Source organism: Argentina anserina, chromosome 5 (assembly GCF_933775445.1).
Source record: "Argentina anserina chromosome 5, drPotAnse1.1, whole genome shotgun sequence".
NCBI lineage: Eukaryota > Viridiplantae > Streptophyta > Magnoliopsida > Rosales > Rosaceae > Argentina > Argentina anserina.
The window spans coordinates 26,770,221-26,782,961 of record NC_065876.1 but is presented as its reverse complement, the minus strand read 5'-3'; the positions used below and the strand labels follow the sequence as shown (position 1 = coordinate 26,782,961).

The 12,741-nt window shown below is 36.3% G+C and overlaps 1 protein-coding gene across 2 annotated transcripts; it reads left to right on the top strand.

Annotated features, from left to right (window-relative positions):
- The first annotated feature begins 663 nt into the window (after positions 1 to 663).
- Positions 664 to 5,081, top strand: LOC126793936 (serine--tRNA ligase, chloroplastic/mitochondrial). Of its 2 annotated transcripts, none has more exons than XM_050520571.1 (10): positions 664 to 1,031; positions 1,144 to 1,292; positions 1,618 to 1,711; positions 1,816 to 1,964; positions 2,090 to 2,182; positions 2,473 to 2,652; positions 2,720 to 2,886; positions 3,841 to 3,975; positions 4,057 to 4,150; positions 4,583 to 5,081. In XM_050520571.1, exons 1-10 carry the CDS (start codon positions 797 to 799, stop codon positions 4,856 to 4,858), a joined length of 1,572 nt encoding a protein of 523 aa, XP_050376528.1. In that variant the 5' UTR covers positions 664 to 796; the 3' UTR covers positions 4,859 to 5,081. The 2 variants fall into 2 exon arrangements, with proteins under 2 accessions (XP_050376528.1, XP_050376529.1); XM_050520572.1 differs by having other exon boundaries at positions 893 to 1,031; positions 1,611 to 1,711.
- Positions 5,082 to 12,741: the final 7,660 nt, after the last annotated feature.

Here is a 12,741-nt window from a genome sequence, read left to right as displayed (position 1 = left end):
TACATAGTGACTATTATGTATATGAATTTTATTGTTAGAAACCACATTGTAGTATCTAGAAAACCCAATTTTGATGGCTATAACTTTGACATGAAACCACGACACTTGTGATAATTGGCCATAATCATGACATTTTATGGCAAGATGTAACACTCAACTACTTAGTTACATTCTCTACGGCCATTTCACTGTTGGTAACTTGGTATCGCACTGTGAGGATGGTTGCTGATTACAACAACGGAGGAAACACAATGTGTATTCTCAACATTCAACAACTTTGCTGAAAAAGATGGATAGTTTCTTGGTTATTACTCATAGGGAGATTAAAATCTAAAGCTTAGTCCACTTAGAATTATAAACTCCGGAATTTACATGTATCCCCTTATTCCTTTATGTGAAACTCTATGAATACACATTAGAGTGATAGTTGCGAAGTTTTATGCACTTGAGTTATTTCAACACTGATGCCATCGTTGAGACTGGTCAGAAGAAGATTGATCACAAAATTTCCAATGACCAAGTAAGATCAAAGAGCATCCCGCTATTCAATGTGAATCATATTTAATCGAAATTTTAACACACGAAAAAAATTTGAAAAAGAAGAAGATATGTTAAGAGGTATGTAGTGGTATAGTTTCTCCTTGTTAGAGGTTATGCCGAACTCGTTGCAGCAGTTTTAACGATAAAATGATAGATTGCATAAAGCCATAAAATCATAGATATAGTCCTCTGTTCTTCTCCAAGCAGAGTCTAGTTTCACCCATTCGTGCAGGTCCGCACAATCAGTTCCACAGCAATGGGTTTTGGCGGGACTACCTTACAAACCCTCAAGCTCGCTGCACTTCCTTCTTCTTCTTCTTCTTCTTCTTCTTTCCGCTCCGCTTTCAAACCTTTATCCAAAACCCTCCCCTACCGCCATGGCCACACCCCAAGACTTCAAACTCCTCTATTCTTCGTTAAAAGTTTCTCAGCCTCTGCCGTTCAAGCCACCGCTCCCACAGCACCAAAAGCAACAAGCCCAGATGAGAAAGGTTCTCTCTTTTGATAATCCCAGTTGTGTTTTGATTAAAAGTTGAGTTCTTTGGATTATGTTTGGTTGAATTCATTGTTTTTTTTTTTTTGGTTTGGGTGAATGCATTGCAGGTGTGAAACCGCGGTGGAAAGCTGCCATAGATTTCAAGTGGATAAGGGAGAACCAGGTTGCTGTTGCTGCCAATATAAAGAAGAGGAACTCTAATGCCAATTTGGAACTTGTGCTTCAGCTCTACAATCAAATGTTGGATCTTCAAAAGGTCAATTTTTTAATTCAGTTTTAGGCATTGTTTGATATTGAGGTCTTGTAAAGTTGTAAGTATCTTGCTTTTGGCTTAGAATTAGGAGAATGCATCATAGTGTTACAAACAGAATTTAAGAATAACTCAATGTAGCATATCACTATATAGCAACCTTTATTTGACCTTTATTTGATGTAATGTTGTTCTGGACTTCTGGGGGTATAGCTTTTGGAATTTATTATATTGGTATTTTGAGGTTGGATTTCATGAGTTTTGTGTTACTTTTGGCCAAGTGGTGATTTCCTTCTCAATTTTATAACTAATTGTCACTCACAGAAAGCAGGAAGTGGAGCGGCTTCGTACGGAAAGGAATGCTGTGGCAAAGAAGATGAAAGGGAAGTTGGAGTCATCTGAGCGTCAAAAGCTCATAGAGGAAGGTATCATTGTTACATTTGTACTCTTCTTGTATATACTATGTGAGTTGCTTTCCAGTTTGGTTTTTGAAGATTAGTTATTTAGATTTATGATGTTTTATATTTAGGAAAGAATCTGAAGGAAGGGCTTCTGACATTGGAAGAAGATCTGCTTAAGCTTACCGATGAGCTCCAACAGGAAGCACAATGTATACCAAATATGACTCATCCGGATGTCCCAATAGGCGGGGAGGACAATTCAATCATTAGAAAGATGGTCTCTCTCTCTCTCTCTCTCTCTCTCTCTCTCAAACACACACACACACGCATGCACCAAACACTCAAGAGGGAGGTCCTGTGGTTCATTATGCATGATTCCTCACCTGCTATTTGCTTTTGTAGGTAGGTAGCCCTCGCGAGTTTAACTTCACTGTCAAGGATCACCTGCAACTTGGAAAGGATCTAGATCTTTTTGATTTTGATGCTGCTTCAGAGGTACTCTTTTTGTTTCAGCTACTGCCTTAATGCGAGTCTTTTTAGATGGTATATCAGGTTGCCATTTAATTTCTAACCTTAAATTTACATAGGACTTTAGACTGATCTGGAGATATGTTTCTAGGATCTATGTTGGATAGATCGGAAGGTTTGATCAATCATTTGTCCTCATATAAGATTAACCAGTAAAATATTCTCAAGAAATGGCTTCAGTATATTTGGCTCCATATGACAAGAGAAATAATTGGCTTATTCTGATCATACAACTAAGATCTGCCTACGTTGTACAGGTCAGTGGCTCAAAATTCTACTATCTTAAGAATGAAGCAGTCATGCTGGAGATGGGTCTCATCAACTGGACGCTCTTGGAAGTCATGAAAAGGGGCTTCACACCTTTGACAACCCCAGAGATTGTAAGGTCCTCTGTTGTTGAAAAATGTGGTTTCCAACCGCGTGGAACTAATACGCAGGTTAGTTCATTCAGTCTGTAAACATAGCTTCTGGAAATAGCCTGCTCTTATCTATGCTCATAAACAGGTTTATTCTATTGAGGGTAGTGATCAATGCCTCATCGGCACTGCAGAGATTCCTGTCGGAGGAATTCATATGGATTCTATTCTTTCCGCATCAGTATTACCATTAAAATATGTGGCAGTCTCCCACTGCTTCCGTACTGAGGCAGGGGCTGCAGGTACAGCAACAAGGTAAATTTTCAGCATATAAATTTCTCCTGTTTTGTCTATGATCGCATACCTGTGACTAACTTGAATTAGATTCTAAAATATTTAAAGTATGAATACATGGCCCAAAGTGGTGCATCAATCTTTACACAATGCTAAGTACTTGTAAGATTTGTGATATGTTCCAGCATTATTGATGCAATTTCTAGTTTGATATAATATGCAGCTACCAACATTATATCGCTGTATTACCTGTATATTATCAGTCTTAATTCTACCAAACACAAAGGAGGTGTGCCATTTGTATTACACGTGAATCTCAAATTAAATGTGCTCTGAGTCTTAAGCTTTCATTTCATCTCTTCATGTTTGATAGAAATTTGGTGATAGGGAACTATTGCTCCTTTTTCTTTTCTAGTGAGGCCTCAACATTAATGTTGGATGACTAGGACGTAAGAGTGGAGTATTTGAATGCATACATCAAAAATTTTAACAACTTGAGATGGTTGTTCTGTACGCAGATGAAAGCTTAAACAAAAGAAAAAGGATATCTGTTCTGCTGTCTATGTCACTAAATTAGATACTTGGACTAATTTTAATTTGCTACGTTTTACTTAGCAGTTCAGAGTATGGCACCATTAATCTTCCTTGGCCTGTTAGTTTTATGTGCCTTGCTGAAGAGAGCAAGTATTTTTTACAAATTTATTGGTTTTTGAACCCCGTTGTTCAAAATTAAACTATTGGTACATTTGCTGCTTTCAGTTTCTTCAATTTATATAAGATAGTTTACCAGTTCTGCTGAACTGTGGAACTGATGTGTTTTGCTTACCTTGTAAAGATTGAGATACCATGCTTTCTGTCTGGCTTATAGGACACAGCTATATTCATAAGGTTTCTGGCTTTGATCATGTAGACTATATTCTTTAAGAGTTTGGGTTCCAGTTGGCGGCCAATAAGTTTCTTGTTTTTTGCATTCAGGGGTCTGTATCGAGTTCACCAGTTCAGCAAGTTAGAGATGTTTATATTATGCCAACCGGATGAGAGTGACTTTTACCATGAAGAGCTCATAAAGATCGAAGAAGATTTATTCTCGTCACTAGGATTACATTACAAGTGAGGATTTGCACACAGCCTTTTAATTATACAAATGATTTTTCTTTTGTGTTTCTTTGGTAATGTTGAGTTTCCTGACAGAACTTTGGACATGGCATCTGGAGATTTAGGGGCACCTGCTTACCGTAAATTTGATATCGAGGCATGGATGCCTGGGTTAGGGCGGTTTGGCGAGGTATTGTGACTCTCTCTCTCTCTCTCTCTCTCTCTAGTACGATGGTGATAATTTATTTCGTATCACCTGTGGCTAAACCAATTTTGAATGCTTTATGTGACCCCTGAGTTTCAAAGAGCTCTCTTTCAGGATCTTTCAATCGTGATATTCATATTCGTGTAATTGTAGGTCTTTTTTTTTTGAAGAATTGTAGGGGTTGAAGTGACTAGAACACAAATAAGCAAGTCATTTGAGTCAATTTATAGCAATTTGGAAAGTGGGAGGAAGATCACGGAGTCGCAGATTATATAAGTTGGATTACCAACAAAGATAAAGAAACTTTGGTGGTGAAACTAATGAAAATATTATTTAAGACTAAGGGGGTGGATGATATGGATATACATTGTAGCACGTTTTTTGAAATGTTGTAATTTCGATTTGCATGGTGGACAGATATCAAGTGCATCAAATTGTACAGACTACCAAAGTCGCCGTCTTGGGATCCGGTATCGTTTTGCAGAACCAGCTTCTACGAATCCTAAGAAGGGTAAAGGCAACCTCTCTCCGCCCCAATTTGTTCATACATTGAATGCAACAGCATGTGCTGTACCACGAATGATCGTCTGCCTGCTTGAAAGCAACCAGCAAGAAGATGGCACTGTAGTTATTCCTGAGCCATTGAGGCCATTTATGGGTGGCTTGGAGCTTATTCAACCTAAGTCTGGATAAGATTGTAAGATTACTGCAGTTTTTTTCTAATTGCAATTGCTGGTGACAGATATTCTTTGGTTAGTCTTACAGATCATGTATAAAGAGAAATTAAGGAAAAAAGTCGAGATTTTTTATTTTTTTATTTTATAAAGAAAATCACACCATTGTAACAACTTGTTAGTCTTGCATATTATGATTGAAGAGAGCAAATTGGTTGTGCTGATTTGTACAAGGAATGTAGCTAGAATGAAGGATGTGAATTTCTGTAATGGTAATTGTTCTTTCAAATTTGAGTCTTGTTGAAATCAGAATCAATTACCAACCTATAATGAGAACTGAACCCCTTAGTTAGCTAAATAGTTCAATGCCTCATATTTTTAGAAGATTACAGACAAATCTTATTTATGTCTCTTCCAAAAAAAAAATCTTATTCATGTCTAATTGCAGATTTCACGAAGTAGAGGTTGATGCTTTTCTTTTTGGATCAAGGTTATAAGAAAGGCTATAAACATTGGAATCGTTATTTATCGATTCCAGAAGCCATTTCCAGCCCTTCCTCAATACAAATAAAGAGAGTGCTCAGTTAGCGCAACCTTAGCAACTCAATGAGCTGCAAAACTGCATCCACGGGGTTGGAAGATAATTGTGTCTACGCCAGTTGCATGCATGATTGCACGAGCACTTTAATGTCTTCAATGGTTGGCCCCTCTTTAGGCAAAATGTCTCAGAGAAGTTAATTAGTTTACCAGCCTCAGTGCAATCAGTCTCTTCAACAATATTAGCTACACTGCCTAATCAACCAGATTATAGTTGTCAACCAACTCACTCAGTCTTACATACGTCGACTAGCTACTTGTGAAAGGAATATACAAACAGTAGCTACTTGCGTACAAAAAGAATATACAAAAACTGAAGGTTTGGAATAAATAACTTTTGAAAACATAAAATCATATAATCTTGTCTGACAGGTTAATTCGAGTAGATAGGGTGGTCTTGATCGATGGAATTATTAAGTTAGTAGAATAGTAGGTGAGGTTGCCAGTCAGGTGTGGTGATAAGTAGTTAACTGTATGATTCTACGCTTAGCTGGCTAGAGAGTTCGCCGGTGAAATTGATCGGCAAACTTGCTGGCTGATTGACTATATTGCCTGTTAGTTTGATTCGATTGTCGAGATCGCCAGTCTATTCAGTAGTGATATAGATGGGTCAGTCGATTGCAGAGGTCGTGAATGAGTCGATTGCAGAGGTCGTGAATGTTACAAATTAAACGAAGTAACTATGTGCTGATTTATTTGGCAATGCTTCTGAAAGTCTTTCAAATTAAGAATACTGCATGTCATCAGCTGCGGCATGAGTGATAGGTAGCATTGTAGCAAACTAACTAGCAATACTGCAATAGGATACATAGACACATCATTGACAAAGTCGTGTTAAAAATCTCAGCCACGTCCATCCCATTCTATGATTTATATGTAATCGAAAATAGGTCTCGCTATCGATCTCATCCTATGCTTTATTTATATGTAAATCGAAAAAGCATGTCAAACTAACAACTCGTTTAACCTTGCTAATCTTGAATGATTAATAATGATCAACTTCTTGTTAGCTGGCATCCAATCAAGTAGTCATATCATAATAACCTATCAATTCAAGTCAATCTATTTGATAAATAAATTATGTACGTATGTTCAACGTTTTCACAAAATATTGTTTAAATAGCTAGTCTTCATACTTTATTTTCCTGTTAGCTAGTAATCTCACATATGTATGAGAGGAGAAGAAGATGAATAGATTTGCAGTTAGAGAGGAGAAGAAGAGGAACAGATTTGGTTATGGCTTAGAGATTGTGAGAGGTAAGAGTGAAAGAGGAACAAATCCGCAGGAGTTGGATGATAGTTCTAAGATTCTTTCATCAGATCCATTAGATATCTAAACAATTTGTTAATTAATTGAGTATTACGTTATCAAGCTTCAACCATATCGTTCATCAGAAATTCTTTGGCAAGGTTTTATTTTCTCCAACTGGCTTTTGTTACTTGACAATGTTTTTAATGAGGCAATACCATATGCACTATTATATCTTTAAACTCGGCACAAGGGGGAGTGTTGAAGGAAAAACACAATTAATGTGTCTTCATTAAAATAAATTACGGAATGAGTTAATGACGTTTATAATTAACAGACATAATAAATCAATCACCATTATGTAACCTTAATTACCATTGTAATTACCATTTACTTCTATTGTAATCTTGACTCCTATATAAAGGGCATTATCAATGAGATGAGTATATCCAATTTCATTTTTCCTACAACATAAACCAAATGTTGTCCGGTATTTATTAATAATTTGTTACAAATTAAACTTATTGTTGGAGTTGCCTCAAAGAGTTTAATAAAGGCTAGCTAATCTTTAAATAATTAATCCTAATTTGGGTAAATTAATTCCTTGTTAAAGTCATTGTATTAGCTGGCATCTAATATTTTAATAAATAATAAAATATTATGGTTGTAATTAACTTGTTTTTTATTTAGTATTCTTGTTAAATACCTTTTCTTCATGTTTTATTTGGGTTAGCTAGTAACCTTAGATATTATTCCAACCCAAAGCATTTATTTTATGTGTTGATATTAATAGGGATGTAGGCAACAAATCCCCCTAATGTTTGCTATCTTGATAATAATATGAATGAGGCACCAAGTTAAGTGATCTCTTTCCCTTTCAAAATGTATTGATATTAAAATTCCGACCCGGTCAAACAATGACCATTACCCAAGTTCTTTGTTCGATCATTGAGCTCCGAAATTAGAAAACAGAGAGAACTAGCGGAAGCAAGAGATATGAAATACTTGTTTAAGCTAATGTCTACCTCAACTCTTGTTAGCCATTAAGTTGAAAGTCAATTCGATATTCAGTGTATGTATGTTGCCCAAGATTTGATCCGGGTGATCGCTATGAATTAATATATACATATATATAATAATAAAATACTTATTATTTCTCACAGTTTTACAAACTCAACAGTTTACTCATTTAAGTTTCAATTTCGACTGATTACTCATTATACTTTTCAAATTCAAGCAATCTGCTCATTTTGTCATCTTTCCATCCAATTTGGGTGTTAAATTCATCCAATTTATGTTTCCCAAAAAACAACTTAACACTCAAATTGGATGGAAACTGTCGAGTTTGTGATAATTTGAGAAGTGACTAGTATTTTGTTATATATATATATATATATATATATATATATATATATAGTCTCATTCCAGTGCGGAATCCCATTTTGAAATTAAAGTGCAGAGTTCCTTATATGATTAATTTTTTGGTTACTTTTCCACATCTTCACCATTCAATAGTTAGGTATGTATGTATAGATTATTGATACAAAATTTCATTCAACTGGTGACCATTTGAGTTTTCAAAATTGTGATTTACAAGAACGGTTTTGGTTGGACAGATTCGATTGGTTCATAGATTTATTAGTGTTTCCATACTTTAACAATCACCAAATTGGGTGAATTTTTGTATGGATAATCTATACATAGTACATACATACCTAAATTGTTACGCCCCTGAAGGATTACGTTACAACGCCACAAGCTTTCAAAATATAAGTCTATAACTTACGAAACAAACCTATATTTCACAAACTTGTAAGTCATTTTAAAAATATGTGGTAACATTAATATGTACAAGTTGAGGTTAAGAGTACACTTTGGAAGCCACGAGATATTTTTTTTTACAACAAAAGACATATCTACATTCAACTGATTCAAGTCCTAAAATCACAACAAAAGAGCAGCAGGTGCATGAGAACAAATTTACAAAGTTTCCTAGCAAAATAGTAACATATTCACAATGTCAAAAGAAGGAAGAAGGGAAACTAAAGAACACCTGCTCAACCAACGATCAAGTCCAAGGAGAAGCTATATACAACTGGAAAACACCAACACCCATGTACCTAAGCACGATCCTCAACTGACTCACACTCAGTCCCTAAAAGGAAAGTAGGGGTGAGCATCACATACGTTCATCGCTCAATAGAGGAGCTCAACCCCATTATGTTTTATAATATCATGCAATTAATAAAAAATAGAAATAAAATGCATAGTAGTAATGAGTAATGTCGATAAATCGTAAAACGTATGACACACGTCGGGATCCCAAATTTCAAAGTCTAGATGACCGGTCCTATAGACCAACTACACGGCCTTACCCCTATTAATATAGTGATGGGTAAGCGTAGTGAGAACGTCCGCTACCTAACTACACAACATTTCAAGTCTGTCATTAAGATCAGAATCTTGCACGACCAGTGTAGCTAACCCTCAGGAGGTTAAGGGGATCGAACCCAAGGAGATTAGTGTCACCCTTCGCTCTTAAGTAATCTGATAAACTTACTTAACCATATGGTATAGCCTTGATATAACCATGATAAGTCCTTGTCGTAAAACAATGAAATAGCCTGAATTATACGTAAAAATAATGCAATTGTAGAACAAAAAGCTCTGAGAAAGCTCTAGTGAGGATATGTGAGCATCACACCATACCTAGAATCCAAGCACATCCAACCTCAATAATTCACCCTTGTTCACCAAGCCTTGAGGTCACTGGAATCCTAAATCCAACAAATATAAATTCGCAACATACTTAGACCAAGGCATTTTGACATTACAGAAGACTTCCACCAAGAAGGTGACTATATATATATACAGTTCCTATCCAGAGTGAAGCTTCACTCTGAAATTACAGAGTGAAATTTCAATTTTGGCACACTTTTCGGTCAAATATTTTCACCATAAGCGATTCAATATTTAGATATGTTATTCAAGATCATCTCTATAAAATTTCATCTAATTCGGATATCGTTAATGTATTGAAATTAGATTAAATCAATGAATGAATTAAAACTGTTCAATATGAACCGTTCGTGTAAATCTCAATTTTGAAAGCTCAAACCATTGTCAAATTAGATGAAACTTTGTAGAGATGATCTTGAATAACATACCTAAATATTGAATCGCTTTTGGTGAAAAAATTTGATCGAAAAGTGTGCTAAAATTGGAACTTCACTCTGTAATTTCAGAGTGAAGCTTCACTTTGGATATGGACTGTATATATATATCTTCTTATCATATATTCACAACCCAACTGCAACAACAACAAGTATAATTGCAACCAACAACTTTAATCAACCAAGCTCAGCCTTTAAGAACTTAATATACGAGCATATAACATATGAGCATTTAACTCAAACCCAATTAATTGATTAATCTTTCATAGACTAGGATAGACACAATCAATTTCTGGACAGTAACTTTGTAATCTCCAGGAAACTAGTTAAGTTTAACTTTCCACCAACATATACCATCTTTAACTAAAGAATTGGAACTCAAACTAGACCTACCAACCCAATATCAACAACTTCAGCAATACGAGTTTCACTATGTTCAATCACTATACAACCTTTAATTAAGCAATTGAAACCACATCTGAGTTGTAAACCCCACATTGATATTAACTCCACCAACACAACTTTCAATCTGCTCAAATCAAACAAACCCAAGTATGAATCATAAACACCAAGAAAAAGAATCAGGATCTGATCAATACTTGGTGTCTGGGTATTAATTGAATTCTAGCTCCAATCCTTTAATTTCTCCCACCACCAAACCTTAATTTAAATGGGCTATCAATAAACCAACAACTAAACTGAAATTGCAATCTGAATACTAATAACGAGGCTGGGTTTACCTAAGATTAACTTGATTTCAATCCAAACTCCAACTCAGTTCCTTGCCTCAATACAGAACAGAGAAGAGAACGTCGATAGGTTCTTCCTATGTCAATGAGATTTTCGCTGTAGTGTTTCTTGTGAGCTTGAGGGAATTAGACCATGGTGATTGAAGTGACCAGCTTGGAGTAGAAAGAAAGATGAGGTTGGTATATTGATAAGTTTGAAATGGGGAAAAGTCTAGATATATGACCTCAGACAAAGTATTAACCTTTGTATTCCACACTAACTTCATTTGGAATAATTTTCTTTAATTTCTCCAATAGTCCAATAGTTCACACTAAGGCTCAGTAAATAAACTCTAAGTAGGCACTCACAACTCAATTACCCGACTTTGCAAAGGATTTTCGAACCCAAATGTCGTAAGCAACAAAAAGTGACTAAATAAAATTACCGGGTCTCACATAAATACTAAATGGTGGATATATGACCTACCTTGAATACCATTTATAACATCATTATTTCAGTGCCTAGCAATACTTAGCAGATTGAATAAATGATACAACCAAGCTTTCTAAACACTGTGATTGAGCTCACTAATCCAATTTAGTGTTGGAAGAAAAAACTTTCTCCACCACTAGATCTGCTTGACAAGAGGCCATAAACTAAGCCCACAACAGCAGCCATCCAACCCAACCCAAACAGCTGCCCAAAAATCTGAAACCCAAGAGAATAAAGCCCAGGCCTAATACTGCGCCAGAGCAGTGATCTTAGGTAGCTGTCGTGCGCACACATGTACATCTACTATTCCTTTATCGCCATGTTGGTAGATCCAAAAGCAAAGATATACCACCAAAGGGCGCAGTAAGTCTTCCTTTCCCGAAGAGATCCGAACCTAGAACAAGTTTACTGACCGCAAAAGAGTCAACCATGACAAAAGGCCTATCACCATCGCCTCCCCGCTGTCAACTCTTTTTGGAAATCTTGGACAAATCCTCTCCCAATTACGAACCACGCAATCCTCAATGGCACCACCATGGTTAAACCCGTCGCCAACACCATCCAAAGCCAAATCATCAACTTCTTTGCTAAAAATCAATCGATCGCCATCTTTACCACCAGATCGCCCAAATTCGCAACCCCAACCAATCCGTTACAACGCCACCATAGTTGATTTTCCCAGATCCATAAACCTTGCTGCAAGCCCCAATTGTGCACACAACAAACAAAAGAAGTCCGAAACCTAAAGTTTTCAGATCCCGGCGAGTAAACATGCCGTTGTCTTGGTCTAGTTGAGAGAGGAGAGAGGATTCCCTTGTTAACTAAGGATTCATGATCACCAAGGGAAAAACCTAGGTGCTGTCGTAACAGTTCGCTATAGAGAGAGAGAGAGAGAGAGAGAGAGAGAGAGAGAGAGAGAGAGAGAGAGAGAGAGAGAGAGAGAGAGAGAGAGAGAGAGAGAGAGAGAGAGAGAGAGAGAGAGAGAGAGAAAGCCATAAAATAGCTTCATGCATAGATTTTTGGAAAATTCTAGTATACATCAATGTATGCTATACATCCCACATCCGACGGTCGATATTGTTTTATGAGTGGAGTCAGAAAAATAATATCCGTTGTCAACCGTTGGATGTGAGATGTATAGCATACATTAATGCATACTAGATTAACCCTAGATTTTTAATATTTCATTAATTTATTGTCTTTTAATCTAGTTTTTTCGATGATGGAAATACAAAAAAAGAGAAAGAAACAATCAAATTACCGAGAGAAACCTCTAAAACAACCTAAACCATGTAAGTCAAAATTAAAAGCCTTGGAAGAAGTGAGAGGGAGTCTGTTTTGCCAGGTAGCAACTGAGGTAGAGTAGCCTAAAGTTGCAATTGAATCAGCGAAAAAATTTGCTTCATGCCATATGTGAGTGAAACTAATGGAGATAAACTGGTTGACTAGTCTTCTAATATCATGGACAATAGTTTGAATGCGCCAAGGAGTTTGGATACAGTTGTTGATAGAGTCAATGAGGATTTTAGAATCACCTTCAACCTGAATTCTTGTGTAACCAAGCAAAAAGGTGGCAAGGAGACCAGCGCATAAACCCAGAGCTTCAGCCAAGAGGACATTAATCTTTCCTAAACATTTAATAGAAGCAACAAGAGGACAGCC

Bases quoted from the DNA above. Each gene is read 5' to 3' on its own strand.
- LOC126793936 (XM_050520571.1), top strand. From the start codon at position 797: ATGGGTTTTGGCGGGACTACCTTACAAACCCTCAAGCTCGCTGCACTT. The intron at 2,183-2,472 runs GTACTCTTTTTG...TACGTTGTACAG, and splicing joins ATTTTGATGCTGCTTCAGAG to GTCAGTGGCTCAAAATTCTA. The intron at 4,151-4,582 runs GTATTGTGACTC...CATGGTGGACAG, and splicing joins GGTTAGGGCGGTTTGGCGAG to ATATCAAGTGCATCAAATTG.